The sequence below is a fragment of the Trichomonascus vanleenenianus genome (genome assembly GCF_965637985.1).
Source record: "Trichomonascus vanleenenianus strain CLIB 3782 genome assembly, contig: TRVA0_016S, whole genome shotgun sequence".
Classification (NCBI taxonomy): Eukaryota; Fungi; Ascomycota; class Dipodascomycetes; order Dipodascales; family Trichomonascaceae; genus Blastobotrys; species Blastobotrys vanleenenianus.
Genome location: NW_027481871.1, coordinates 228,303 through 255,541, shown reverse-complemented (window position 1 = coordinate 255,541; position 27,239 = coordinate 228,303). Strand labels below are relative to the sequence as shown.

Here is a 27,239-nt window from a genome sequence, read left to right as displayed (position 1 = left end):
AAGTTTTCTACTAGCCATGAGCCGAAGATGTAAGGGCCCCTCGCAATTGGTTGAATTTCGAATGCTTTGCTAACTACCCCGTGTCCAGTACGACTGTTGGATCTGGTCAAGCCGTTTATGCCAATCTTGCCAGAGATTGAGGCCCCTTACCAGAAAGTACGTCCCGAAACAGAGCTAATTGAATGTTGAGAAACTAACTGTGTGTTAGGTGGCCTATGAAGAGAAGCTGGCTTGGACCGTGGGCGTTGGTATCGCTTACTACGTGCTAAGCGAGATCCCGCTCTACGGCGTCACCGCAGTTGACAATTACGACCCTCTGTACTGGCTGCGGCCCATCGTAGCTAGCACCAAGGGCAGCCTCATGGAAATTGGAACGACACCAATCATTACCTCGGGCATTCTTCTCCAGGTGCTTGGCGGACTTCAGTTCATTGACGTCCACTTTGACTTCAAGAGCGACCGAGAGCTGTACCAGACCGCTCAGAAGCTGCTTGCTATCGTCCTCACCGTAGTCCATGCTTTGGCTATCCTGTTCTCTGGCTTGTACGGCAACCCATCCGAGATGGGTGTGTCCACTTGCATCCTCCTTGTCTCTCAGCTTGTCGGTACCGGTCTTTTCGTCATTTACATGGACGAGATCATGCAGAAGGGCTACAGCGCTGGATCTGCCACTACTCTTTTCAGCGTGCTCAATGTCTCCCAGTCGTTTTTGTGGCGAACTCTGTCTCTGCAGACCGAGGACTTTGGCCGAGGCAAGGAGTTCACTGGTGCATTGGTTGCGCTTGTGCACTTGCTGTGGACCCGACGAAGCTTCAAGTCTGCCATTATTGAGGCCTTCTACCGAACGCACCTGCCAAACATGCTCGAGTTCTTCGGCTCCGCCGCCGTACTTGTTGTTGTAGTGTACATTATGTGCTTCCGGTACGAGGTCTCTATCAAGTCGACCAAGGTGCGATCCCCGGCCACCACCTACCCAATTCGACTTCTGTACACCGGTAATGTCCCACTTTACTTGGTTTCTGCTATCACCGCCAACATCTTCCTCTTCTCCCAGGCTCTGTACAACCAGTTCCCAGAAAACTTGCTGGTGCGACTCTTTGGCACCTGGGCGGTGCGAGCTGGCTCCCATCAGATTTCGGCTGTCTCTGGCCTCGCCTACTACCTTTCCCCGCCATTCAGCATTTACGATGCCTTGTGGGACCCAATCCGAACCATTGTCTACGCTTCGTTCGTCATTGTCACCTGCGTTGCCTTTGCTCGAACCTGGGCTGAGCTCTCCGGAGGTAGCGCCCGGGACGTGGCTCAGACCTTCAAGGACCAGTCCATCGTCATTGTCGGCCACCGAGATGTTTCGGTCGTGCGAGAGCTCAAGCGAATCATCCCAGTCGCTGCTGCTGTTGGCGGTGGCCTCCTGGCTCTGGTTTCCATCGCATCCGATGTTCTCGGGTCGGCTGGCAACGGTACCGCGGTCACTGTAGCTGTTATCGGAGTCTACAGCTACTTTGAAATCCTCGCCCAGGAGAGTGGCTCTCCAAACGGCTTCATCCCAGGCCAGTAGACGCTTTCATATCACCCTTTTGTTGCACCACCGATTGATGATGATTGTATAATAGTGGCCGCCTACTCTTTCATGGCCGAAAAGAAGTTGTAAAAGAAACAGATATATATTCTATACATATAGTAAACTGTCTAATATTACACTTTGGGGGACTCTAGTCTCGGCGACTCGTAAGAAGTGTAGCAGCGGTACTCATTACTCAGACCATTGGTGTGCTCTGGATGGAACTTGGTCATATGGGTATCCGGATATAGCTTAGCAACAAGGTCTGTCATCCGCTCTCCAGTGCAAACCATCGTCCGGTATTGAAGGACATTGTGCTTGGACACAGCTGAATGGTCAGACTTCAATAGGAACCGCGCAGTGATGGAGGCCTTGGTTTGACAATCCGGATTTAGAAATGGTGGATCGACCAGTACCCGGTCCACTTTGTTTTTCAACTCCGTTGGAACGTCGAGCGGCTGATTATAGTCGTAGCGGATGAACTTATCACCTCCAATTACTCGGAACCGATCATCGAATTCCAGTAAATAAATATTATTTGTAGGAAGAGACTCCCGTTTCTTCAGATAGCAGTATACCGACGGCGCGGAAATAATGGCAATAGTAGTGTTCTCATCGGCTCCCTCGAGCAGCTCGTCACACACAGTCCTAGCAGTGTTATCATTAAACCAGAACTGGGATAGCTGCCAATTTTCCTGGAATTTGCTAATGTCCACTGCAATTCCAGACTGCTGGCGCCGTTCGGCGTCGGCCGCAAGGGCCTCAAAATGCTCCCGGCGCTCTTTTTCCTCGCCAAGGAACTCCTGTAAAGCCGCTAGCGTAGAAGACGACAACTGCAACTCAGGATCCAACATATTTATGGCCAAAATGGTTGAAAAACCTAGAAACGCCCGATTTCTGGGCACAAATTTTTATATGACATCATCGGTATAGGCCCGGCCGCGCGCATCTCATCGACAAAGGTGTCCATCTCCATCTCCCTCTCCATACGGTATTATTGGCATAGATAGTTGCTGAGCTTCAAAATATCCATAATGAGGAATAACTGCAGAGCTGTCGGAAGTGATCATAGAAAGCACTACGGGCCTACAAAAAGCGAGCGGGGAAGGGTGATGGACTTTGTAAAGCTTGTCTCTTAGCTAAGGTGTACCGGCAGACAGCCAAATAATAGCTGTTACTCTTGATATATAGGAAGTAGCAGCATTGAGGTAGAAGCCCTATTATGTCCTCAGCAGGTTCTGTATGCCGTCATTTGCTTCTTGTACGTTAGCAATTGACCCCGCCTAGTAACTTCCACTTCATACCGCCACTTCCCATCTGCTCTCAAAAAAAATCCCCCCACCTAGGCAGGCAGGCAGAAGACAATCACTTCGTCGGTTAATGAATTCATACTCGGGACTGAGAAAATGCCCCATATGCACACCAATGCCGTCAACCATCAGCCGCACTGCCAATTATCCCCCCACCCAAACTCCCCCTGAGCAAGCGGAGTTCCGTGCTGTGCGGCGACCGGCGGCTCAAGACCGCGAGTGGGGCAGGATCAGCATGATTTTTGGTTGAAAGAGAAGACCCGGGTCGCTAGAGAGCCCAAGGTGGAGACGGTGAGTGGTGAGGTCTTGGTGTATCAGCCTGGCGGGATGATTGCATGCATACGGGCTTTTTCATGCGAGGGTCTGGTTGCAGTTTTTCAGGGATCCCGCGCTTTCAGGCACCTCAAAGCTGTCGCATAGGTGGAAAATGTGCCACTCGTGAGGCTGATAGAATGAGGAGTAACCCATTTGCATTTGCGGAGTATGGTGTCCGGTGCATGTATTATAGTAAGCTGCAGTTCCCGGAGGACGTAACATCGTGTGCTGTTGCCTCCGGAGCATTATAAGAAGGCAGTCTATCCTCGGGGGATCTAATTTCAAAAAAAATGCCAACCATATACCACCCAGCATGTCGACTATCCTAGTGATCAATCCAAACTCGGATGCTTCAGTAACGGAGAACTTGAAGCATATCATGGACCCTGCCCCAGATACCACTTACAAGTTTTTCACTGCTCCTTCTGGCCCCTCTGAAATCGATTCCTATAACAAGGAGATTGAATCAGCGTCGATTTGCCTCAAGGAATTGCTGCCTGTCATGGACCAGTATGACGCTTTTCTGGTCGCCTGCTTCTCTGAACACCCGCTGATCAAATTGCTCAAGGAGCACACCAGTAAGCCGGTGCTGGGTATCTTCCAGGCGTCTGTTTTGCATGCCATGGCCTTTGGCGGCGGCAAGTTTGCCATTATCACAACCTCAAAGTCTTGGGAGGCTCCCCTTGACAAGGCTGTGCTCTCTTTCCTCGGCTCGCACTCCAACTTTGCTGGCACCTTCCCGACCGGTATGCACATCCCAGATCTGCAGTCCCTCCCTAAGGAAGAGATTGGAAAGAATTATGCCGCTGCTGTACAGAAGGCTGTGGATAGAGGTGCTGTCAACTTCATCCTTGGATGTGCTGGCATGACCGGCATGGAAGAATATATCAAGGCAGTCGCCGGTCCAAAGGCCAGGGTCATTGATGGTGTCATTTCTGGCGCAGAAATGTTAGTCGGAATGCTTCGAGCGGTCAATTAACTTCTGACGAACATATTCGACATAACAAAAAAGTATGAGGGACATGACGATCTACGATAAACTTTTGAACTTGACGACACTTGAAATGCAGAAGTGTGATAAATAAATAAATAAATTATTGACGTAATCTAGTTTTTTTCTTCATGGACGCTTGCCTGAGCTTGAAGAGAGCATCTACCAATTGTGTCTCGAGATTGTAGCACTGATCTTTGGACCAGTTGTCACAGACCTTTTCGTCGGCCCAATTTATCGAAGTGAGAAGTTCTTGAAGTTGGGTCAGAGATGGCAGGGGATTCTGTTCCTGTTCACTGCCGTGTTCAGGGTGATCCTTCTCGAGTAATGGCTCTTGCACTTTGGGTTCGTCTGCGCCAATTGGACTTGGTTGTTCAGGCTCTGGCGTCGTTTCCATAGCCCGATAATAATCATCCTCTCGACGCTCTCGCTCTCTATCTTCTGCCTCCATTTCCTCCGCTTCGTCTTCCTGTGAGCTGATAACGTCCTGTGAGCTGATAACGTCCTGTGAGCTGGTAACGTTCTGTGAGCTGATAACGTTCTGTGAGCTGGTGGCATCCTGTGAGCTGGTACCATTTTCTGGCTCGGGATTATCTTGTTCCAACTCTTTCGGCTCGTTCTTTCGTCGCTTTCCGTTCTTCGCAGCCACAGTAGAGCTTCGCTTCCGCTTTCTGAAGCCTTCTCCGTAATCGCTATCTTCAATCATTTGTTTCATATCTCGCTGAGAGAGAACAGCCTGGGCGGGTATTTCTTGCAATGCCGGACGGTGTTCTTGCTGCGGGCTGGACCGCGGGCTCTTCTCTTCTTTTTCAGACCTGAGTCCAAAGGTTTTCTTAAACACTTCAACCCAGCTTCTCGAGGCAAGAGATCCAAGCGATGATCGCTTATCGGCTTCATCTAAACCCTCGTCAATGGAATGGCCCCTTGGAGGGCCCGATGGACTGGGAGAAACTGAAGAGCTTCGAAGACTACGCCTTCGCGGGAGGCCGTGCGGTTCAGAAGCTGCCTTAAGGATGAAGCCATTGTGACTGTGGATTGCCGCATCACACTCATCTGTTCTATTCACTGGAAGTGTATCGCTGTCAGACTGAGATATTGGGGTTGCCTGGCGGTTTTCTTGGGTATTCTTGACAATATCCATATCATCGTTTTCATCGTTTGAATGACCTGCCTGCACTCCGTGTGTATCAGTGTTGTCCGTCTGTCGTTCACAAGTAGCCTCTGGAGTAGCGGAATCTTTACTCCTTTTCTTGACCGGCGACCCCTTATTTTTCATCTCTTCGATCTCTTGAGTGGATGATCTTCGTGTGACTCGTCTCGGTGTTGTAGTCTCAATGGCCTCAGTGGCTGCAGATTGGATGGCCTTTGCAGAAGCCCTTCGTCTTCTCGAGCTTCGTCTCAGGGCCGGAGTAACAGTCTGCCTCGTCGGCGTCTTCGTTTCCTGTGTCACAACGCTTGATCCAAGCTCAATGGATTGGTTGGTTGAGTCGGCGGTAGATTGGCTGACGCCACTCTGGCTAGCACTGGGCAAGCCAAGAGCCGCTTGCATAGATCCCCGAAGTGCACTCTCGAGACTTAGCGGAAGAATTAGCTCGCTCGTGCACTTACGCAACTGCAGCTGCCTGACTGAGCTAATAACTTCGTTGGGCCATAATTCCACTCCAGAATCTGGTATCATACGGTTCCAAATACCCACAGTAGCATTCACTACTCCTTCGTCGGAGGAACGCATGCCAGCAGCCAGAAGAGAACTCCGTTGCATTAACAGAGCCCCGTTCGTCATTAGATTGCCTACTGCGGCTTGAGCGCGCATAAAGAACCCGACAAATGTGTCCACTGACACTACGTAAAGCTCAATAAGTGGCTTCATGCTGGATGACTGGAGCACCATATGGGGGTACTCGATAAGCCAAGCAATGCTGATTGTCAAGCCTACCGACATGAGATTCCTCATTTCCGTATCGCTTGACCGCTCCATAATATTCAAAACTGATTCAATCAGCTTTTCGGCAGAAACTCCGCGCTGAACTTCGGGTAGCTTCGACACTGCAGAGCACACAAGCGTAGAAATATCTTTTTGCATCTCGACCCTGTTCGCCCGTTGAAGCGCCATTTTGCTTAGTGGGGTTTCATATTGAAGGCATGCCTCCAAAAATGCCCTAGAGTAGAAGTTGATGCAAGTCGCGCTTATCTTGTCTTTTGCAGCAACCTCTGCTGCCAATGGCCGTATGATAGCATTCACATCAGCATCTGGATCACAGGAGTCTTTGGCGATATCACAAGACATAAGTAATAGTCTCGTCCAAGCCTCACCGATCTCTTTCGCAAATTCTTCTTCGACGATGTGGCTAAAATAGTTAGTTCCAAACATAATAAAAAAAATAAATCCAAAAAAAAGCCCGAACTTACCTTACAATCCAGGAAAGCACCTGGTACGCATCAGCAGCACCAATAGTAGCACCGTTAATAATCTGAGTCGCCATTTCGCCGGCAATCGGCGTCCAGAGGCGGTAGTTTGCTTCGCCCAATTCCTTCAAAGCAAAAAGAAGCATTGTCATGTTCTTTTTCGGGGCGTTCAGTTTCTCGCAAATGTAAGCTAAATACTCTCCAGATAATCTGAAGTAGTACTTCATCATTTCGTCATCGCCTTCGGAATAGTATCGTGGGAGAACGGATATCATTCGCCAGATATGCATAATTGCACTGTGGGATTTAATACCATTCAGTTGCTCTGAAGCTTTCTCTGCGAATTTCGGATCAAACACTAACTTGTTGTCTTCTCGCACCAGCACCATATCAACAAAGCACGTAGTACCGAAACTCTCCATAGTAGTCCGCACGAGATAGGCACAGTATGAAAGCTCGACGGACTCCATCTCCCAGCATTCGACAATAAAATTGCAGATTGCCGCCACGCATTTCATAGTCTCATTGGACGTTTTTATCTCCCTTTGGGTGATGGACTTTACAGATGCAAGAAATGCGTCCCAGGCTTTCTGTGACTTAGCTCGAGGCAGGCGGGGAAAAATTGTTGACGAAAACAAAGACAGAACGCGCTCAGCATTGGCTCGAATCCACCGAGGAGGAATAGCCGGAATCTCCTCGAGGGTTACACCGTCCCCTGAAGACAAGACCCGACTTCGATCCCCCACCGGGAAGTTGGGCTTGCCGGAGGAACCGCATGAAAACAAATGGAGAAGCGTAGTGATAAGCATCTCACTCCATTCGCTACTGGAATAGCATAACGAAACGGGAGAAACGACAGAGTCCCAAATAATGTTCAGTTGGGCGCTGTTCTGATGCAAATTAGGCTGGGATCGTAAGCAGCAGTAGAGAACGTTGTGGAACAGAGCAGTAGCTGCCTTCGCAATGGATTCTGGTACACCTCCCTTCCGTTTTAACAGCTGGAATGGACACAGCATCAATCTGATTTTTCTGGTCAATGAGGATTGTGAAGACTGGCTCAGCTGACAGAAAGGAGTGGCCGTCCACGCATATACAGCGGCATTCCAGTTATTCACTGCCGCTAATCGAGTCGATATGTACCCGGAGAATAGTGCCTTCTCACCCATTTCAAACAGGCGATCCAAAATGTTCTCCGTCCCCTTGGAATCCCGCTCAACGGAGTGCAATCTTTGGACGAGGAGGAACATCGAGCTCCAAATGGACATTATCTGCTTCCCATTAATCCCCGCTGACAACTGCGAGTCAAGGAATGAGAAAAACACTTGCCCAAACGTGCTTTTGTTCTCTGTGCCAATTTCGGACCCATCTTCTATGGAGCTGTCCTCCGCAAGATCGCTCCGCGCCGACAGGTTACCTTCATATCTATTATACGGCCGCTCAAAATAGTCCACAATGAACTGTGCACATGGAGTGCTGTTGGTCAGGGTAATGCTGGCGTATTCAAGCACTTTTACGGCCCGCGTTTGAATAAGCGGCGTTGGCTCCATCAATGCATGCAGTAGCTTTGGAATCCATTCCGAGTGCCTGGAAACCATAATAGAAAATGAGTTGTGGAGTAAAAGGCGATAGACCGACAAGTACTCGACTACAACCCCAGTAGATGGGAATCGCGTCCCTTGGACGATGACGTCCAGCAGCCGGGACGAGATATCCGAGGTCCATATATTAGGCACTCGCTGGAAGTTTATCAAATGCAAGTATGACCCAACCACTGACTTTGAGGACTTCGGGTTCTCAAGCGCTTCCAGAGCATGTACAACAAACCAACGGGCCAGATCGATATCAAGGGTACGCGCGACATCGTCAATAAACAGCAGGTAGTCGACGACTTTGGCGATCTGCACTACTATGCGCACATCAAGGGTATTCTTTGACTGTTCAGCCTTCAATATGTCGCGTTTTGCGTAGTGACACAGCTTAGAGCCGTTCTGGACGAGTGCCTGGGTCGAGATTGCTCTTTCCTTCAGCCGCAGCGCTGAGTTTACAGACGCGTAGATTTCTAAATGCCGGGCAGGATCATTTTTCTCAAGGGCTTTACAGGCCGCTTCTAACACTGGATCAAGGTTATCGTAGTTGCTGAAATCAACCGAACATGAGTAGATATCTGACAAAAGTTTGGCGCCCGGCGACTTGATTTTGTTGAGGTAATCACTTTTTTTAATTGGAGAGGAAAACGCGGTTTTTTTGAGAATTGACTTCTTTGGTCGCGTCGATGGGTCAGGCGGAGAGGAAGTGGGCCCTCTGCTGTCGTTATCAGGGCTACCAAGGAACCCTACTCGTTTGGCGCGTTTCGTAGGCGAACTGGGAGGGGTCCTAACGCTGTCCACAATCCTCACAGGTGAGGGCGGACTCGAGGGTGGATCGCTCTTTAGAGAGGCCCTGCTGGAAGATCGTGTCATTACGCGAGTAGAGGTCATCCTAAAAGCTTCGCAATTGTAACCCACTAGACGCGTTGTGATATCTAGAAAAGGGTGATACGCGGAGTGTTTGCCGTGACGCGAAAAATAAAAACTAATTTACGCGTAACCGGCGCGTAGAGGCAAACTTCCGGGTAACTACTTACGAACCAAAATATGCCAGACCCAATATTGTATCAAAATAGATAGCAGCAAGTTCGAATTGATAGCTAAATGAACTGAATGCCTGAAAAAAAAATCATCCAAAGAAACGTGGAACATAATGATAGAACCTGTAGAGACTATAATTTCCCGGGCTCTGCAAACATTAAAAAACAAAGTAGAGAGTCCGCTGGTCGGAACTCGGTTGATTAGGCATATATCACCCCCGAAGTAAAACTAATTAGTGAAATAAGGAAATCAGTATAATGTTAGCGTAACGACGGAATCGTTTTTGAGCACCTCAAAGACGCATCCTTGGCAACCGTATAGATCGGTCAATCCCCAGTCTTCGATGCCATCGCTTACATCACCAACGAGCTCTACACTACTGCTGGGACTCTCGAGCTGACGGTTTAGAATCATCGGACGGTCGGTCGCCATATACTTGTCGGCGTATGATTTGAACTTAAGTTCCGACGTCGCATCATCACTAAGCTTCCATCGGCACCGTTTATACTTGTGAAAAGGTAGGCTGCCTGGAATGTTGCCATGAAGAATAACCTTCTTGACGGTGGGACTCTTGCGCGTAGTGTCGAAGCAAATATCAAACCCTAGTGCGCAGTAATTGAAAAACAAGTCTGAGCTCTTGTAGTCCCCTTCCTCGGGGTTGTGGATCGAGAGCTTCGAATCCTGCTTAAAGAACCGCTCTGTTGGAGGCCCCAGTGTCATAATGATGTCCTGCATGGTCGTGCTATCCAGAGCAATATCATACTCGCTCAACCCACGAGGGTGACCGTAGAAATGGACGGTTAGTACACGGTCATCTAGCTTGATATCCACGTAGTCTATGTCAATCGCTGGCTCATTGTCACTGGACGGAGCACGTCGCATGACGCCGGGAGAAAATATCTCGTCCTTGGCTTCCGGCCAGCTGTGGCCCTTGAAAATCGCCATAGACGAGCAGCTAGGTGCGTCCGCTCCAGATAGGTACTTGACAAATTCATCGTGAGTCCGGGTGTTTACGTCGCGCGGAATATCAAAAGTGAAAGCAACCCCTGGATACGAGAGTACGTAAGTCGAAGTGTCGGTATCGTACACGCCAGGGTACGTCGGGCCAAACGTCTTGCTATAAATGTTGCGAAAAGAGAGGAAACCTTGTTTGCCCAACTCAGAGTTCTTGTAGACAATCTTCATCTTGCCCCACTGGACCACCTCGATCAGCCGCAGATACTGCTCTCGCCCGTCAAACTGCAGCCGTAACCCATTTGTCTCCAAAAGCACAATTATCGGGTAGTCAATTGGGCTCTCTTGAGAGTATATCACCTGGATTCTCGGGAATGTCGATGTATTAGCCCGCAGCGTGGCCAGGACGTACTGCAACGAGTCTCCAAGGTCTACCCGGTTAGTGTAACCGCCCCCTCCAAAAAAATAAAACCAATATGGCCTACTCACTCAAGAAACCTAGCGAACTTCCCGGCTTAATCGCTGCCATGCTGTCTGTAGTCCTTACTAGTTCCAGTACAGTAATATGCCACCTCCCTATATACGCGCGTACTGTATCACTACTGTTGATAAGATAACAGGGTCGCAGGCGGTATATGCGGCCTCCCCACCACATGGGGGGCGCACACCCCTCCCAACGTGCGCAGGTCATACCCCATCATGAGACACCGCCGCATGCGGCTCACCTTCGTCTGACATATGCCCACCGCAAAGCGTTGACCCGGAAAGGATTTGCCCATATTATGGCGCTTTGATACAATACTGAGGGCCAGAACTTGGACCCCGCATCCCAGCTACTCACGGGGAGTGTCGCTATCAATCGGTCCTCGAGAAGACGACAGAGCTTTTGACAGCTCGGCTGAGCTTTTTCTCATGATGAGCCTGCTACTCAATTGGTACTTAAAAATGTGCATTTATGTGTTCGTCAATCTTGATAATTATTTTTTTTATTGATGTCTATTGTCATGGTGCTGTAGCAAATGATCGACAAGCCGCATGCGGCTTTTGTGCATGAAGACGTATATTCAGTACCACGCGTAAACCTCCGAACGTTGGGCCGGCATAGTACTGTACTGCCACTTGAATCAGCTTCAACCATCCGCAGTGAAGCAAACCTAACTGGAGCATTATCACTCGACATGTCCACTCCTAGAACGTCTACGTCATCGGCCCGGTTTGCTCAGTTCAAGCTGGTACTTCTTGGTAAGTTATATACGGGACGACGAATCTGGCCGGTTCTTGAAAGCTAACAACGAGGTATAGGGGAGTCTGCTGTCGGCAAGGTATGAAGAGAATCCACGACCCTTTTTTTAGCAGTTAGGGTGGCTAACATATGGCCTAGAGTTCCTTGGTTCACAGATTTGCAAAGGACCAGTTTGATGACTTTAGAGAGTCTACTATTGGAGCGGCATTTTTGACCCAGACCGTGCAGGTTGATGCCAACACTACGGTCAAGTTTGAGATTTGGTATGTGCTATCTTGAGGCAACGGGGATGATATGGGAGCTAATAAATGAAACAGGGACACTGCTGGGCAGGAACGTTACAAGTCGCTGGCGCCGATGTACTACCGAAATGCCAACTGTGCCGTAGTGGTTTATGATATCACCCAGGAGTCCTCGCTGACGCGGGCCAAGGCGTGGGTTAAGGAACTCCAGCATCAGGCGAACGAGGACATCATCATTGCATTGGCGGGGAACAAACTCGACTTGGCATCGGAGCGGAAAGTAGAGACAGCTACGGCAGAGGCGTACGCCAAGGAGGCCGGGCTCTTGTTCTACGAAACTTCTGCAAAGACGGGTGAGGGCGTGCAGGAGATCTTCACAGCAATTGCAAAGAAGCTGCCAGTTGAGCAGGTGGTCAACCGAACTCGAGTCCCTCCGAAGGGCGTTGACCTTTCTCGGCCTACAAAGGCAAGCTCCACTTGCAACTGTTAAATAGACTGGTTTTTGCGCGAGGGAGGTTTTTTTATTTTTATCACGTTTTGTTTTCGTAATACTCTACTAATATTAATATAGATCTATAATATGGTATCCGAACACTTGAATTCCAGGGGGGGCTCGCCGAATTGAACATATCGAATTCGTCAATCTTTCAACCAAACTTAGCATATGAATCGCGTCGAACGCTTCAATTCAAATGGACTATCCAATATGCGCGGGTACGGAACGCTGTGAGTTAATTCCATATCAAAGATACAGCCCAAAACGCTCCGTATATCCAAATAAATTGAGTCGGTCGAGAGGAATTGAGTTCCATTCCCACTAGCAGATAACGAACAGCATCCGCAGGTGACTTCGGCGAATGCATGAGTGACATGGCCTGCGGAATAATCGAAATGGCCTTGACAAGCCAGAAATGTCGGTTTATGTGCCTCCAAATCTTAATCATAATATACTCTCCTCTAACAATGATGTCCTCGCTATCCGGCTTCACTGGTGGAAGTAAAAGCCGCGGTCGTTGAGCAAACGTGTCATTAGTCTCTTCTGTCATTAGCTGTTCTTCTTCCACAATGTTAACGTCCACAGGGGACAACGACGGCTCTCGAGCCGGCTGCTCTTCAAGACCAGAGCCTAGCAAAGTAAGAATCTGTTCTGCAGTAAGACGCTCTGCAGGATTTATAGATAGGCAATGCGTAAGAATCTCAAGAAACTCGGAAGGAAGGTCGGCCCTCGGTGATTGACCACCCACGAACCCCGCGTAAGAGCACACATCCTGTTTCAAAGCTTCAATGTCCTGTCGCTCTTCGAAAATGTTGTCATTGTAGGGCAAACTCGAGAAACAAAGATAGTACATTATCATGCCGAGGGAGAAGATGTCCGTTTTCCGAGAAAACTGTGCGAGCTGCTGAATGAGCTCCGGAGCACAGTATTCCAGAGTGCCTGTACTTCCTGTACCCACGCGGGCAGACCCTTCCAGCTGTCCTTCACCAAAATCGCTTACAAGCACAGTTGGCAGTCCTCCAGTTGGGCTAGTCGAGAGAAGGCAATTGGACGGCTTTAAGTCCCTATGAATGATCTGATTGCGGTGCAGATGCAGCACGCCCTCGGTTATGTCCCGCATAAAATGGCGGATCTCATTTAAACTGAGCAAATGTGGCGTATCATTGGCGGCGGCGGCAGCAGCATGACTCCGGCGTCTTCGAAATGCACGCTTCAAGCTTGCTGTGTTCGTAGAATCAACGCTACCAACCCGTGCGAGAACATAATCCTCTAGGGTCCCGCCATCGCAATACTCCTGTAGGATAAACGCACATGGTACTGACGGCGAGAATGCAGACATCTTGGCGTTCTCAAGCCACACGTGATTATAAGAGACGAGATTGGGGTGTGATAGTAGCCTCAATAAATGTACTTCACCAAGTACTTTCTCGAGCCATTGATGATCGTCTCCGACTGGGATCTTCTTTAACGCAAAATTGCCGAGTGAGACTCCATCCAAGATATGCTCAACTAGATATACATGGCCTCTGCTTCCTTTGCCAAGTACCGACTTCGATTGGAAAAAACGGTCAAAATAACCCTGGCTGAAAGCGCTCTCGGAAATACTCGAATATGTACTACTGTCGCTAGCTTCCTGGCTGACATTGCTTTCCTGCCTGGCACTGGTCGCCTCGAGTAGCTTGAAATAGTTTTGGTCTCGAACAATTTCCGGCCTCATGGCAGAGAAATTGACCACCTGGCCACATTCGGAGCACACATGAGGGCGGGAAAACCTTTCTAGTGTGTTATACGAATCAATTTTATCGATTACTACCGGGTCGTTTACGAGGGAGAGTCGATTGGAGGAGCGGTCGTATAACACCACGGAATGATTCAAGTTATCACGCCTAAAATACAACTGTTAGAACTCAATAGCATACATTCAACTGCAAGCATACAAAACCACGCTCCAATTCGCATTTCTATCGCCGAATGGCACTAGGGACATTCTTATGGAGCACAAGCGTGGAGAAGGTGATGTAGGGTTATCGGATGATGTACCGGTCCCAACTCTATGGTGGGTAACCAGAGACCTAAACATGCAGCCGGTGCACTCCACAATTAACCGTTGCAAATGTTCTAAAGCCTAATTCGCAGCAATATTGACTATAGGAGCGAGTCTTTTAACCAGACTCGAGTTCTGCACAGCGAATTCCTCCATGCACTCTAACCTACTCATTTAACATCCTATGTGGATAGGGGAAGTTTTCAGCCGCGTTGCGTGCGGCGTCGCTTCCTGGGGGGCCAGCCCCCCAAACCCCCCATGGCTCCGCTCCGCGGAGGACTTGTAGAGATGCTTTACTCGGGGGTTTGGGGGCTGGCCCCAATACGGGGTCTGGAGCAGAGCCTCAGTGTGTTTCTGTTACTGGTACTTAGGGCTCGTGGATGGTGGCAGTAGTGGTGGTCGGGGTATATACATCACAGGCTAAATTTTTAAGCCGCATCATCTAGATACATTGAATTGCCAATATTTTAAGCGATATACCGTAATTCATTTCTCAGTTACAGTACCTGTTGATACTAACGGCTTCATCTAACAAATAGGCTACTATAGGAGCTCTAGGAGCATCAGTGCCATAGTAGTACTGCAGGCCTACTATAAGGAATGAATTCGTAAATATATACAGTAGTCCTGAGAATAATCATTGAGCTGCACAAAGCTCGTGTTCATCGATAGAGGTTATTAGAAATCTACCCCTGGCGATTGTTCTGTGATATACGCGTAGGTGTGCATATCCCAGTCCCGTTTGAAAAATAAAAATTGTACCGGCCCAACGAGTTGAGTTAGACGGTCAAACGACATGGCTCGGACGGCTAAGAAGAATAATGGGAAGCTTGCTCCGCCGAGCACTTCAAAGAAGGGAAAAGACAAGCTGTTAGGTAGCTCCAAGCTGAAAGAAGGCAAGAACTGGCTGAAACGTAAGAAGAAGCGGGATAAGGCCGCAGATGTAAGCAGCAAGCCCAGTAACTTCAAATATCTTCCAGAGGAAGTCAATCTGGACGAACCGAGTGAACGAAGTGAAGAGAGTGATACCGGATCAAGTGAGCAGTCAAATGCTCACCCGGGAGAAGGGTTCATCTCGCTGGACATCGAACTCGGAGACAACGCCTCGGTTCATACGAACACTTTTGCAGCGTTTGAGCAAGGGCTAGCCGAAGAGGACGAAAACAATGGGTTAGATTACAAGCCCCTGCCATCTGCTAGTACTGATGACACCCTGAAGGAGAAGAAACGGATCAGATCAAAGGTCCATGCCATGTTCCCATGGGTCAGACTGAAGTCGAATCACCACAAAAATAACGTGGCAGACTGGCTCACGCGGGAAATCAAGGACTTTGTTGCATATATGTCTCCTTCTGCTGAGGAGATCAAGGCTCGAAATGAGGCGGTGAGGCGTATACGGGATCTTGTACACGGTCTGTGGCACGACGCTGAGGCCCATGTGTTTGGCTCTTACGCCACGGATATGTACCTCCCCGGATCTGATATCGACATGGTCGTCCTGTCTGATTCAGGGAGATATGATACCAAGGCACAGCTGTACAAGCTGGCTTCGAAGCTGCGAGCCTCGGGGCACTGCAAGCAAGTAGAGCCGATCGTCAAGACGCGGGTTCCCATCATTAAAATGGTTGATGGACCGAGCAATATTAACATTGACATTTCTTTCGAGCAGCCTCAGGGTGTTACGGCCGTGAATACTATCCAGGGCTGGGCACGGGAGTTCCCGTGTCTGCGGTATTTGGTGCTGGTGATCAAGCAGTTCCTTGCCAAGCGTCGCATGAACGAGGTGCGTACTGGTGGTGTAGGAGGGCTCTCTGTTATTTGCATGGTGGTTTCTTTCCTGCGCAACCACCCACGAGTCGCTTCAAAAGAGATAGACCCTATGGAAAACTTGGGTGTGTTGTTAATTGAGTTCTTTGAGCTGTACGGTAAGAACTTCAACTATGACGACGCGGCCCTGTGCATGACTGGCGAGATGGGGTACAAGCTCAAATCGCGGCATCTCCACCTGCAGAACGCTAACAACTCGTTTTCGCTCTCAATTGAGGACCCTCACGACACATCGAACAATATCAGCAGGGGTTCCTTCAATTTGCGCGGGGTTAAAAAGGCGTTTGGCGGGGCTTTCGATATATTAACGAACCGGTGCTACGAATTAGAGGCACTACCGGTCAAAAAGCGTTCCGGTGAATCTATTCTCGGCCACATTATCAAGCTTAAGGGCCCTCAGCGGGACTTTGAGGATTCGAGGCATGTCATTAGAAACGAGTCTGCTGACGTAAAGCTTGCTAGGTCGAAGTCCATTACATCTCTTGCTAGTACTTCTACTACCGGTACTACTATTTCGGCGAAACAGCGGGAGTCATTACGCCGTGTTATGTACGTCTCCGACTTTGAGTCGTCGGACCACGATTCTGACCACAGTGTAATTGAAATCTCTGATGACGACGACAGCGGAAGCGATACGAAATCTACTAACAAGCGGCAACGAGAAGAGGATGTGGAAGAGAGCCGCACGGAGATGGCCTCAGGTATAAGCAAGAAAGTAAAGCAGGACTTCTGGCTGCGTAAGTCAGGAGTACTCCAAGTGTAGCATTTATTTAATATACCCAAACCACTACCTGTTCAGCGCAATTGATAGGTATAACGAGCTATAGCAAATCGCTGCTTACTCAGAAGCACCGGATGGGCCTAACGAGATATAGAAATCACTACTCTACTACATTTGATTGAGTGTGGGGGGTTACCTATCACCAATTGGTGATAGTTTCTGCTGTGGAGGAGGTTTGACAGGAGCCTGCCTATCCAGGCGCCGTACCGGCCCGGAAATAAGGGGGCTTTGGTACGGCCGCCACCCCTCCCCAAACCCGCCAGCTCCGCTTAGCAGACACAACAAACAAACCGGACGAAGTTAGACGAGATGAGCACGTCAAGTAAGTGTAGCCAGGTCATTTTTAAAGGATATGCTGACCGGACATGAAATGTTGTAGGTGCCCGAATTAGCCTGTCTGCCGACGAGAAGAAACTCTATGGCCGCCTGTTCAAGCAGGGTGACCCCGAGGGCCTGGGGATAGTCACTGGCGAGGTGGCACGTACGCTGTTCGAGCGGTCGGGCCTGCCCCCGAACGTGCTGGGCGAGATCTGGCAGATTGCTGACACCGAGAATCAGGGGTTTCTGGACCAGGTCGGATTCTCCTTGGCGCTCCGAATCGTTGGTAAGGTCCAGGCCGGCGAGCCCGTGTCTCCGGCTCTCGCGGACACCCCGGGGCCATTGCCGTCATTCGATGGCAGACAGAGGCACCCAGAGAGCATGGCTGCACCAATTGCTTCGCCAGCCCCCATTTCTGGGGCTGCCGCGGCTACCCGTGTGCCCCCCTTAAACTCGGCTGACCGTGCACGGTTCATTGGCCTGTTCACCAAGAGCGCCCCTTCGGGTGTATTGGACGGTGAGCGGGCGAGGGCCATCTTCCTCAAGGCCCGGCTCTCTAATGAGACGCTTGGGCAGATCTGGAACCTTGCTGACACGCAGAACCGCGGTCAGTTGAACCAGAGTGAATTCGTAGTAGCTATGCATCTGATCCAGTGCACCCTCAATGGGTCTTTGAAGCAGCTGCCTCCAGTAATGCCCCAGGGTCTATTTGAAGCCGCATCAGGACGTCCCACAGCTAGATACAGCCCTCGTGTGTCCTCTCAGGGAATGGCGCGACAGTACACTGGAGGGTCAATGCACTCCAACTCACCGCAACAGCAGCAGCAGCCTGAGTGGACCATCAACCCACAGGAGCGTGCTCGGTTTGATTCTATCTTTAACAGCCTGGACAAGTCCCGTAAGGGCCTCATTGGCGCTGAGGAAGTTGTGCCGTTTTTGACGACCTCCAAGTTGCCAGAGGATGTGCTGGCTCAGGTATGGGACCTGTCTGATGTCCACAACACCGGCCAGTTCTCCAAGAGCGAGTTTTCAATCGCCATGTATCTCATTCAGCAAAAGCTCCAGGGCAAGGAGCTTCCGCTGTCACTGCCACAGAGTGTGCTACTTAGTGCTACTTCGAACAGGGACCAGGCAGGTTCGCGACACTCTTCGGTAGCCTCTCTTCCTACAGGTGCGCCGAATGTCCCGAACCCCGTGTTCTTCCCCCCAGACAGCCAGCCTCCTCCAGGGTCTCCTGGTATGCACACCGCTTCGCCCCAGCCTCTTCAGCAGACACAGCTACACCAGTCGCCTCCACCATCGCAACAACAGCAACAGCGGAATGTCTCTACTAACACTGGCTCTATGAGCGAATTGGCATCCCTCAACGACTTGTTTGCGTCGCCCGTTCCAGCGGCTCAGAATGAGCAGAAACAGTTCGTGCCAACGTCGTCGTTTGGTCAATCAATTGCTCGGCAGAACTCTGGACAGGTTCCATCTGGTTCACCGAGCCCAGCACTTCAGCCTCCGCCCCAGCAGGTGCCCGCGCAATTGACAGGTCAGCGCAATGCCAGCGCCAGCCGGGACCTATTGGCTGATAACGACACTGAAGTGTCTAATAAGCTGTCGGCTGCCTCCACAGAGTTTGGCAACCTGTCCAACCAGATCAGCTCACTGACGACCCAGACAGTCAGTCTTACCGAGAAGCGTGAGAAGGCCGAGGCTGAGCTTGCGCGGATCACGGGGCTCAAGAAGGACATTGAAGGACGGCTTTCGGCACTGCGGTCGAACTACGATGAAGAAGTGCGCAAGGTCAAACAAGTCGAGGAGCAGCTGGAAGCTTCGAAGCAGGAGACGGACAAGGTGTCCAGGGACTACAACCTCCTCGAAGCAAGTTATCATGCTTTACAATCTCAATATGCCCAGGTGTCATCCCAGCTGGCGTCTGACCAGGAGCGAAATGCGACACTCAAGGAACAGATCAAGCAGACGAACGATGAGGTGGCCAAGCTCAAGGTCCAGCTAGAGCAGGCGCATAAGGACGCCAAGCAGCAGCAAAATATTGCCGCTGTCAACGAGAGCCAGCTCGCATCGTTGGAGCAGGAGCGATCCAAACTCCAGGAAGAGTTATCTGATGTTGAGAGTCGATCGCGAGAGGTCAAGCCAACCGAGACGCAACGACAGCAACAACCCCCACAGCCGCCACAGCAGGCCCCAAGCCCTGGAAACCCGTTTTTCAACACGACGTTTGCCTCGGCATCGAACAATGTATTTGATGAGTCTACAGAGGCTCGTCAGCGAGCGTTTGAGGAGACATTTGGCCAGATGGAGCTCGCCTCTCCTTCCACCGTTGAACCAGCCCCTTCTTCGACCCAGAACACTGTAGAGACTCCAAGCTCGTCACCGCCTGCGTCTGAGTTTGCCGAGTACAACGAGAACCAGCCCCCAACATTCACTCTTCCGATTGCCCGACCGCAGTCTGCAACGTCGTCTGTACAGAACAACGCACCACTGTCGGTGCGAGAGGACCTGGACGTATCGCGGCCGGAATCGCCAGCGGAGACTACTACGGAACAGGTCTCTGGCATTGTGCCGCCTGCCGAGTTTGAGCATCAGGCTGAGTCCAGCAACCAGGAAAAGGACGATCACGAGTCTTCTGAGTCGTTCGAAATGGTGGAACCAGTTGAGAAGACCGGAACTATTCCAGGCAGCTTCCCATCTTCTGAGCCATCTGCCCCGACTCCACAGTCCGATAGCACTGCAAAGCCGCCATCATATACCGGGGATGAGGAGGAGAGCAGCTCTGACGAAGAGGGACCAGAGGATCTTGAGGCCAGGTTTAGCCAGCGACCACAAACTAGTGAAGCTCGTGGTGTTAGCGACGACTTCACCAGTGCTCCATCCTCCCCAGCTGACAGGAGCGACGACGCTCGAAATGAGAGCACTCCTAAGGCGGTTAAGAACGACGACGACCTTTTTGCCAGTGCTTTCAGCGACCTCACCGAGGCAAAGGTCGAAACCACTGCTGATGACACATTCCCCGCTGCCAACAACAATGATTTCAAGCTAACATTTGATGATGCATTCGCGGCCAGCCCACCAACTAGCGCCCCAACTAACAATGACGAGTGGGAGCAACTTTTTGCCGGATTCAGCAACAGCGGTGAGCCAGCAAAGCCAAGTACTGCTACTGCTGGTGAAATCAATGATGCCTTCTCACCGCGCCCGCCGGCTGCTGCGCAGCCTACGACTTTGACTCCACACTCTCAGGCAGTCGAGGAGCTGACGCGTATGGGATTCTCTAAGGCTGATGCCATTGAGGCATTAGAGAAGAAGAATTACAACCTTGCTGAGGCAAGTAATTATCTCTTGGACAAATCATAAGTCGTTCAACCCTTTTATTGAATAATTTAAAAGTCATATATTAGTAATTCTAGATAGCTGGTCTGTATATCAACGATTTGAAAATTGTCCTTTTTATCAATGTTAGTAGCTGACCTTGTCAACGAGTTGGCTGATTGCTTCGCGGCTCGGCAGGTCTTTGGTTTCTGTCTGCAAGTCCAGAGTCGACTGGAGTGATGATGAGATCTCCTGCAGTTTGTCATTATTGGTCATGGCATTGTCGAGTAGCTGCCTATTTTCTTCGCGTAGGCTAGCAAGTTCCTTTTCCAATTCTGCAATCTGCTGTTCTTTTATTAACCCCAGGTGGGCGTTGACGATGTGATCTGGGGTAAGTTGCTCCAGGTTTACCGGCTGGTCCTGTGGTTCAGGTGACTCAGAGGCTTGTCGTTCTCGTGCCTGGCTTATCAGCGTGTCCAGCTCCACCATTTTCTCTTTTATCTTTCTCTCATCGTAAATCGCGTCGAACTCTTTCAGCGCGGTGACTTTCCAGTGCTCGGCAATCTGGTTCCGCGCCTGCTCCAGAACCTGTCTTCCTTTGGTAGTGGATGCAACGGTCGGGTAACATGTCGCTAAGCGCTCATACGTCAAAAACTTGACCGACTCTTCGAGCGACCTTGCGCTAATCTGATTCAACCTGTCATATCTTATAGACTCCATTCCTTCATCTCTCCCCCCTGTCGCTGCTGAACGCGTCGGTCGTTTTTTGTTGATGTCTCCCCATAGTACCTGCGCACGCGCGAGTACCACGGTGCGGCTTACGCCGCATGAGCCGCGTACTAATCCTTCCAGTTCCGCCAATTCGCGTATTGTACGAACTCTAAGTATTCAATATATTTATTCTCCTAACCACAGTTTAAATAAGAAGCTCCCCTATCAGTTCAGTCTGTTACTAAAACCGTAATATGTGATTACATAACTGCTGAGTAATAGGCTGGCCTTCGGATTACTCATCCTCCGTTCGACGTGTGGTTGTGGCTTATTGAGAGAGTTCGATAATCCCTGAACGACCGGAGACCAAACGATTAATCATGGCGAGTCGACCAGAGGAGCTGATTCAAGAAGTGAGTATTTTCAGGTGGGGTTTCTAACTATTAATGGATAGGAGATTAACATTATGATGATAGGCTGAGAAGCTGGGTGCTCCACGGAGCAAGCTGATGTCCTTCTTCTCTGGAGGGTACGGCGATCGGTTTGACGAAGCTGCGGAGAAGTGCATCCAGGCGGCAAACTTGTACAAAGTGGGGAAAGACTATACCGCTGCCGGACGGGCCTTCGAGAAGGCGGCTGCGTATCGGGAGCAGTCTGATATGAGCGACCTTGCCGGACCGGTATACTTTGATGCCTACAAGGCGTATAAGCAGACAGACATCCAGGATGCGGCGAGATGTCTAGAGAAGGCAATTTCATTGGAGACACTGCGTGGGTGGTTTTCCAAGGCTGCAGACTACAAGATGAAGCTGGGTGAGCTTTACGAGGAGCTCGACGACCTTAACCGAGCAATTGAATCATATGAGACGGCTGCTGAGTGGTACATGCAGGATCCTCAGCGACCTTCTCCGTTCAACTCGAGCAAAGCGCTCGTCCAGGTGGCCAAGATGGCTGTGGCTAACAAAGATTACCGAAAGGCTGCCGAGAACTTTGACCGAGTTATTCAGTTGAGTTTGGAGGAGGAATACCGGCGACGATGGACTTTGCATGACAATTTCTTGAACTCTGGATTGTGCCGAATAGCTGAACAGGATCTGGTTTCTGCCGAGCGGGCGGTCGACGGGTTCATTGAGATGGATAGTGACTTTGCGACTACTGAGGAGTGTCGATTACTCCAGGATGTCATTTCCTGCGTCAAGGAGGGCGATACGGACCAAATGTCGCAGAAGCTTTTTGAGTACGACCGAATGAAGAAGCTCGACAAGCTCAAGACTTCTATCCTGCTCCAGATCAAGGACAATATTCAGAACGTCGATGATGACCTTCTTTAATTTAATCACGACTTTCGTTTTATATTGCTTAAATTTAAGGTATTAGACTGCATTTGTCAATTGTCCCGTTTGCCGGCTGTCTGTAGTTGTCTTATTGTGTTCTTTGGTATTATTATTACCGGTATTATTCTATTTACGTCTTGTTGAGGCCTTAGGTCAGAGACATCACTAAAGTACATAGTGTTTTTTGGTATGCTAGGAGGAATCGTTATACCGTTGAAATAATTCAATAGGTAAGATAAATGTACCAGTGATTAAATCTGTGCTACAGTGAACTTCGTGGAAGTTGAGTATTATGAGCGAATTCGTCATTCAATTCAGCTCTATTACCACGGTACTATCGTTATAACTCCTACAAAAATATGGTGATAATATAATCAATTCAAGCCTAGTGGGGTGTTCTTTCAATGCTCAACCAGATTCAATTTAATTTTAGTCAATATTTCAGCCTTAAACTGGGCACGTGAGGTGTACCAGAGACTACCAAAATAGCAAGAGCAATTGTACAACTTCCATGCAGTTGCTCTGGTTTGTGGCATTCCAGAAAATATAAATAGCCTCAACCCCACCCACATTATCTCCTAGTATCCACAATTCAATGGATCACGAAACGAAATAATTATTGAATGCAAAGAACGACAAAACATACCTATATTGCTGTGATATATCAATTGTAAAATTGAAAAGTAACTAACCTAATGGCAATGATAATTAAATCAACGATCCAATATACTCAAAGTGAAATCGTTTTCAATACTGCAGACGCTATGGTAAGATGATTCTAACACTAGAACTCAAAATGAAATCGTTTTCGATGTTATGTATTATAGCAGTTTGGAATGTAGGATCCCCCAACAAGATCGCTTTCTGAGTCAATGGCCTTCGGTGCGTTAGCCGATAATATGAGCATCGCATCTACTGAGTAGGCACCGTTGACAGCTGCATACGGTTATACGTACGTACGTGTACGTACATGCAATTCAATGCGAATTAACCGATGCTAACAAAGTCCAAAATATCCAATATATTGATACGATGGCCTCCCGGTGGTTCAAAGAAATGGACTACGGCAGGGTAAACCGCCAAAAAAGTTCGTCTACGAGAGAGAACACACAAGATCTCCAGTATCCATTTGCTCTATTTGACATTTGAAGTCGCCAAGTCGACACACTGCGGGAAAATTTTTTTCGCCAAAGGTTGCTATGACTAATGCAGGGGGAAAAGAGTCATCCCCGGCGAGAAAAATAAAAGCAGTGTCGGAGAAGGGGTTTGACGAGTGAAAAATTCCCCGAGCACCAACCCAAACCATACGATGATTGTTAGGCCGACGCTTGCGTTTAGGCGATCAGCGATTGGGCTAGGCAGTCTGGCGAGGCGACTCAATAGTACTGCCGCCAGTGCTAAGCGATATGCTGGCGCGGGCATCCTGTCTGCCAGCGGCAAGGCTGAGCAGCTTGTCGATGTGAACAAGGTCCTTATCATTGGGTCCGGCGGTCTGAGCATCGGCCAGGCCGGTGAGTTCGACTACTCCGGATCCCAGGCGATCAAGGCGTTGCGAGAGGCCAACAAGAAGTCTGTTCTGATCAACCCGAACATTGCGACTAACCAGACTTCGCACGCTTTGGCCGACGAGATCTACTACCTGCCGGTTACCCCAGAGTACATCACGTACATCATTGAGCGGGAGCAGCCGGACGGTATTCTGCTGACCTTTGGTGGCCAGACCGGTTTGAACGTCGGTGTGGCCCTTGACAAGATGGGTGTTTTCGAGCGATACGGCGTCAAGGTTCTTGGCACGCCGATCAAGACGCTGGAGACCTCCGAGGACCGTGATCTGTTTGCCCAGGCGCTTAAGGAGATTAATATTCCTATCGCCGAGTCTATTGCCGTGGAATCTGTTGATGATGCTCTTGCTGCCGCCGACAAGGTGGGGTACCCGATCATTGTGCGATCGGCGTACGCCCTGGGCGGTCTGGGATCTGGTTTTGCCAACAACCGAGAGGAATTGAGGAACCTGGCTTCGCAGTCTCTGTCTCTGTCGAAGCAGATTCTGGTCGAGAAGTCCCTCAAGGGCTGGAAGGAGGTTGAGTACGAGGTTGTGCGAGACCGAGAGGGTAACTGTATCACTGTCTGCAACATGGAGAACTTTGACCCACTCGGTATCCACACTGGTGACTCCATTGTCGTGGCCCCGTCTCAGACCCTGTCTGACGAGGAGTACCACATGTTGCGATCTGCCGCCATCAAGATCATCCGACACTTGGGTGTTGTTGGTGAGTGCAACGTCCAGTATGCTCTGCAGCCAGATGGCCTCGACTACCGAGTCATTGAGGTCAACGCGCGACTGTCCCGATCCTCTGCCCTTGCCTCGAAGGCCACCGGCTACCCGCTGGCCTACACTGCCGCTAAGATTGCCCTTGGTTACACCCTTCCAGAGCTGCCAAACGCTGTGACCCAGACGACCTCGGCCAACTTTGAGCCGTCGCTCGACTATATGGTCACCAAGATTCCACGATGGGACTTGTCCAAGTTCCAGCACGTTAAGCGAGACATTGGTTCCTCTATGAAGTCCGTTGGTGAGGTTATGGCCATTGGCCGAACCTTTGAGGAGTCCTTCCAGAAGGCTATCCGACAGGTTGACCCGTCCTACATTGGTTTCCAGGGTGGCGAGTTTGAGGATTTGGATGATACTTTGGCCAACCCAACCGACCGACGATGGCTTGCCGTGGGCCAGGCTCTGCTCCACGAAGGCTATTCGATTGACCGGGTGCACGAGCTTTCCAAGATTGACAAGTGGTTCCTCCAGAAGCTTATGAACATTGTCGATATGCAGAAGCGAATCGAGGCCATTGGCTCTCTGTACGGCCTAACCCACGAGATTGTTCAACAGGCTAAGAAGCTTGGTTTCTCCGATAAGCAGATTGCTCTTGCCGTTGGTGCTACCGAGAACGAGGTGCGAGCGCGACGAATCAGCTTCGGCATCCGACCGTTCGTCAAGCGAATCGACACCCTCGCCGCGGAGTTCCCTGCCAACACCAACTACCTGTACACCACCTACAACGCTACTGAGCACGATATTGACTTCACTGACAAGGGCATCATTGTTCTTGGCTCCGGTGTCTACCGAATTGGTTCCTCGGTCGAGTTTGACTGGTGCGCTGTCTCCACTGCTCGATCCCTGCGAGATATTGGCAAGAAGACCGTCATGATCAACTACAACCCAGAGACTGTCTCCACTGATTTCGACGAGGTTGACCGACTCTACTTTGAGGAGCTGAGCTACGAGCGAGTTATGGATATCTACGAGCTCGAGCACGCTTCCGGCTGTGTTGTTTCCGTCGGTGGCCAGTTGCCACAGAACATTGCCCTGCGACTCCAGGAGGACGGTAAGGCCAACGTCCTGGGTACCAACCCTAAGGATATTGACCAGGCCGAGGACCGACACAAGTTCTCTTCCATCCTGGACTCCATTGGTGTTGACCAGCCTGCCTGGAGCGAGCTCACCTCGGTTGCCGAGGCCAAGCAGTTCGCTGACCGAGTTGGCTACCCAGTTTTGGTGCGACCATCCTACGTGCTTTCCGGTGCTGCCATGTCTGTCATCCGAGATGAGTCCCAGCTTGACTCCAAGCTGAGCAGCGCTGCCAGCGTCTCCCCAGACCACCCTGTCGTCATCACTAAGTTCATTGAGGGCGCCCAGGAGATTGATGTTGATGGTGTTGCGTCCAACGGCCAGCTTCTTGTCCACGCTGTCTCCGAGCACGTTGAGAATGCCGGTGTCCACTCTGGTGATGCCACTCTTGTTCTTCCACCAGTCAGCCTCGGCGAGACCGATATGGCCCGGCTCAAGGAGATTGCTGAGAAGGTTGCCAAGGCCTGGAAGATTACTGGTCCATTCAACATGCAGATTATCAAGAATGGTGAGGAACTCAAGGTTATTGAGTGCAACATCCGAGCCTCTCGATCTTTCCCATTCGTTTCCAAGGTTCTCGGCACCAACTTCATTGAGGTTGCCACCAAGGCACTGGTTAACAAGGATGTCCCTGCCCCAGTTGATCTCATGGCTGAGAAGCGAGACTACGTTGCCACCAAGGTCCCACAGTTCTCGTTCACCCGACTTGCTGGCGCTGATCCATTCCTTGGTGTTGAGATGGCTTCCACTGGTGAGGTTGCCTGCTTCGGTAAGGACCTTATTGAGGCGTACTGGGCTTCTATTCAGGCCACCATGAACTTCAAGGTTCCACGACCACCAAGCTCCCTTCTTGTTGGCGGTTACACTGGTAACGACAACGTTGCCGAAGTTGTGAAGACCCTTGCTCCACTTGGCTACAAGTTCTACGTTGCCAACACTGAGGTCCAGTCTTACCTTGCCGACAAGGCCGATGTCAAGGCCGAGATTCTCGATCTGCCAAAGGACGATAAGCGAAAGCTTGGTGAGATGTTTGAGCAGCACGATGTCAAGGGTGTCATCAACCTTGCCCGACAACGAGCCGAGACTCTTGTCGATGATGACTACATTATGCGACGAAATGCCATTGACTTCGGTATTCCACTCTTCAACGAGCCACAGACTGCTCTTCTCTTCGCCAAGACCCTGGCTGCCAAGCTGCCAGCTCGAATGAACATCAAGGAGGGCGAGATCCCATCTGAGGTCCGACGATGGAGCGAGTTCATTGGCCACAAGCGGGTCTAATTTTTATTAGTCCCTATATTTATAGATCTTGTATAAAAAAAAGGAATTGAACGATTGTATAATAATATATTCCA

General features: G+C 50.1%; 12 protein-coding genes across 12 annotated transcripts; 7 read left to right on the top strand and 5 right to left on the bottom strand.

The window, feature by feature from the left end:
• Positions 1–16: 16 nt before the first annotated feature.
• On the top strand, positions 17–1,558 carry SEC61 (protein transport protein Sec61p; the record flags this gene model as incomplete). Its single annotated transcript, XM_076684560.1, has 3 exons — positions 17–29; positions 89–156; positions 209–1,558. 3 exons carry the CDS (start codon positions 17–19, stop codon positions 1,556–1,558), a joined length of 1,431 nt encoding a protein of 476 aa, XP_076541304.1.
• Positions 1,559–1,695: 137 nt separating this feature from the next.
• On the bottom strand, positions 1,696–2,415 carry EFM5 (protein-lysine N-methyltransferase; the record flags this gene model as incomplete). Its single annotated transcript, XM_076684559.1, has 1 exon — positions 1,696–2,415. The coding sequence occupies one exon, from the start codon at positions 2,413–2,415 to the stop codon at positions 1,696–1,698; it is 720 nt and encodes a 239-aa protein (XP_076541303.1).
• Positions 2,416–3,499: 1,084 nt separating this feature from the next.
• Positions 3,500–4,165, top strand: DCG1 (Dcg1p; the record flags this gene model as incomplete). Its single annotated transcript, XM_076684558.1, has 1 exon — positions 3,500–4,165. The coding sequence occupies one exon, from the start codon at positions 3,500–3,502 to the stop codon at positions 4,163–4,165; it is 666 nt and encodes a 221-aa protein (XP_076541302.1).
• A 115-nt stretch (positions 4,166–4,280) lies between these two features.
• Positions 4,281–9,060, bottom strand: TRVA0_016S02410 (uncharacterized protein; the record flags this gene model as incomplete). The annotated part of the gene is made up of 2 exons (XM_076684557.1): positions 4,281–6,525; positions 6,587–9,060. The coding sequence occupies 2 exons, from the start codon at positions 9,058–9,060 to the stop codon at positions 4,281–4,283; spliced, it is 4,719 nt and encodes a 1,572-aa protein (XP_076541301.1).
• A 399-nt stretch (positions 9,061–9,459) lies between these two features.
• TRVA0_016S02388 (uncharacterized protein) lies at positions 9,460–10,693 on the bottom strand (the record flags this gene model as incomplete). The annotated part of the gene is made up of 2 exons (XM_076684556.1): positions 9,460–10,595; positions 10,654–10,693. 2 exons carry the CDS (start codon positions 10,691–10,693, stop codon positions 9,460–9,462), a joined length of 1,176 nt encoding a protein of 391 aa, XP_076541300.1.
• A 649-nt stretch (positions 10,694–11,342) lies between these two features.
• Positions 11,343–12,139, top strand: VPS21 (Rab family GTPase; the record flags this gene model as incomplete). Its single annotated transcript, XM_076684555.1, has 4 exons — positions 11,343–11,406; positions 11,467–11,486; positions 11,546–11,670; positions 11,725–12,139. 4 exons carry the CDS (start codon positions 11,343–11,345, stop codon positions 12,137–12,139), a joined length of 624 nt encoding a protein of 207 aa, XP_076541299.1.
• A 241-nt stretch (positions 12,140–12,380) lies between these two features.
• IKS1 (protein kinase IKS1) lies at positions 12,381–14,132 on the bottom strand (the record flags this gene model as incomplete). Its single annotated transcript, XM_076684554.1, has 2 exons — positions 12,381–14,031; positions 14,083–14,132. The coding sequence occupies 2 exons, from the start codon at positions 14,130–14,132 to the stop codon at positions 12,381–12,383; spliced, it is 1,701 nt and encodes a 566-aa protein (XP_076541298.1).
• Positions 14,133–14,985: 853 nt separating this feature from the next.
• Positions 14,986–16,779, top strand: PAP2 (non-canonical poly(A) polymerase PAP2; the record flags this gene model as incomplete). Its single annotated transcript, XM_076684553.1, has 1 exon — positions 14,986–16,779. One exon carries the CDS (start codon positions 14,986–14,988, stop codon positions 16,777–16,779), a length of 1,794 nt encoding a protein of 597 aa, XP_076541297.1.
• Positions 16,780–17,106: 327 nt separating this feature from the next.
• EDE1 (Ede1p) lies at positions 17,107–20,478 on the top strand (the record flags this gene model as incomplete). The annotated part of the gene is made up of 2 exons (XM_076684552.1): positions 17,107–17,119; positions 17,177–20,478. 2 exons carry the CDS (start codon positions 17,107–17,109, stop codon positions 20,476–20,478), a joined length of 3,315 nt encoding a protein of 1,104 aa, XP_076541296.1.
• A 102-nt stretch (positions 20,479–20,580) lies between these two features.
• On the bottom strand, positions 20,581–21,153 carry NNF1 (MIND complex subunit NNF1; the record flags this gene model as incomplete). The annotated part of the gene is made up of 1 exon (XM_076684551.1): positions 20,581–21,153. One exon carries the CDS (start codon positions 21,151–21,153, stop codon positions 20,581–20,583), a length of 573 nt encoding a protein of 190 aa, XP_076541295.1.
• A 371-nt stretch (positions 21,154–21,524) lies between these two features.
• Positions 21,525–22,475, top strand: SEC17 (alpha-soluble NSF attachment protein SEC17; the record flags this gene model as incomplete). The annotated part of the gene is made up of 2 exons (XM_076684550.1): positions 21,525–21,557; positions 21,621–22,475. 2 exons carry the CDS (start codon positions 21,525–21,527, stop codon positions 22,473–22,475), a joined length of 888 nt encoding a protein of 295 aa, XP_076541294.1.
• Positions 22,476–23,787: 1,312 nt separating this feature from the next.
• Positions 23,788–27,165, top strand: CPA2 (carbamoyl-phosphate synthase (glutamine-hydrolyzing) CPA2; the record flags this gene model as incomplete). The annotated part of the gene is made up of 1 exon (XM_076684549.1): positions 23,788–27,165. The coding sequence occupies one exon, from the start codon at positions 23,788–23,790 to the stop codon at positions 27,163–27,165; it is 3,378 nt and encodes a 1,125-aa protein (XP_076541293.1).
• Between the last annotated feature and the right edge of the window lie 74 nt (positions 27,166–27,239).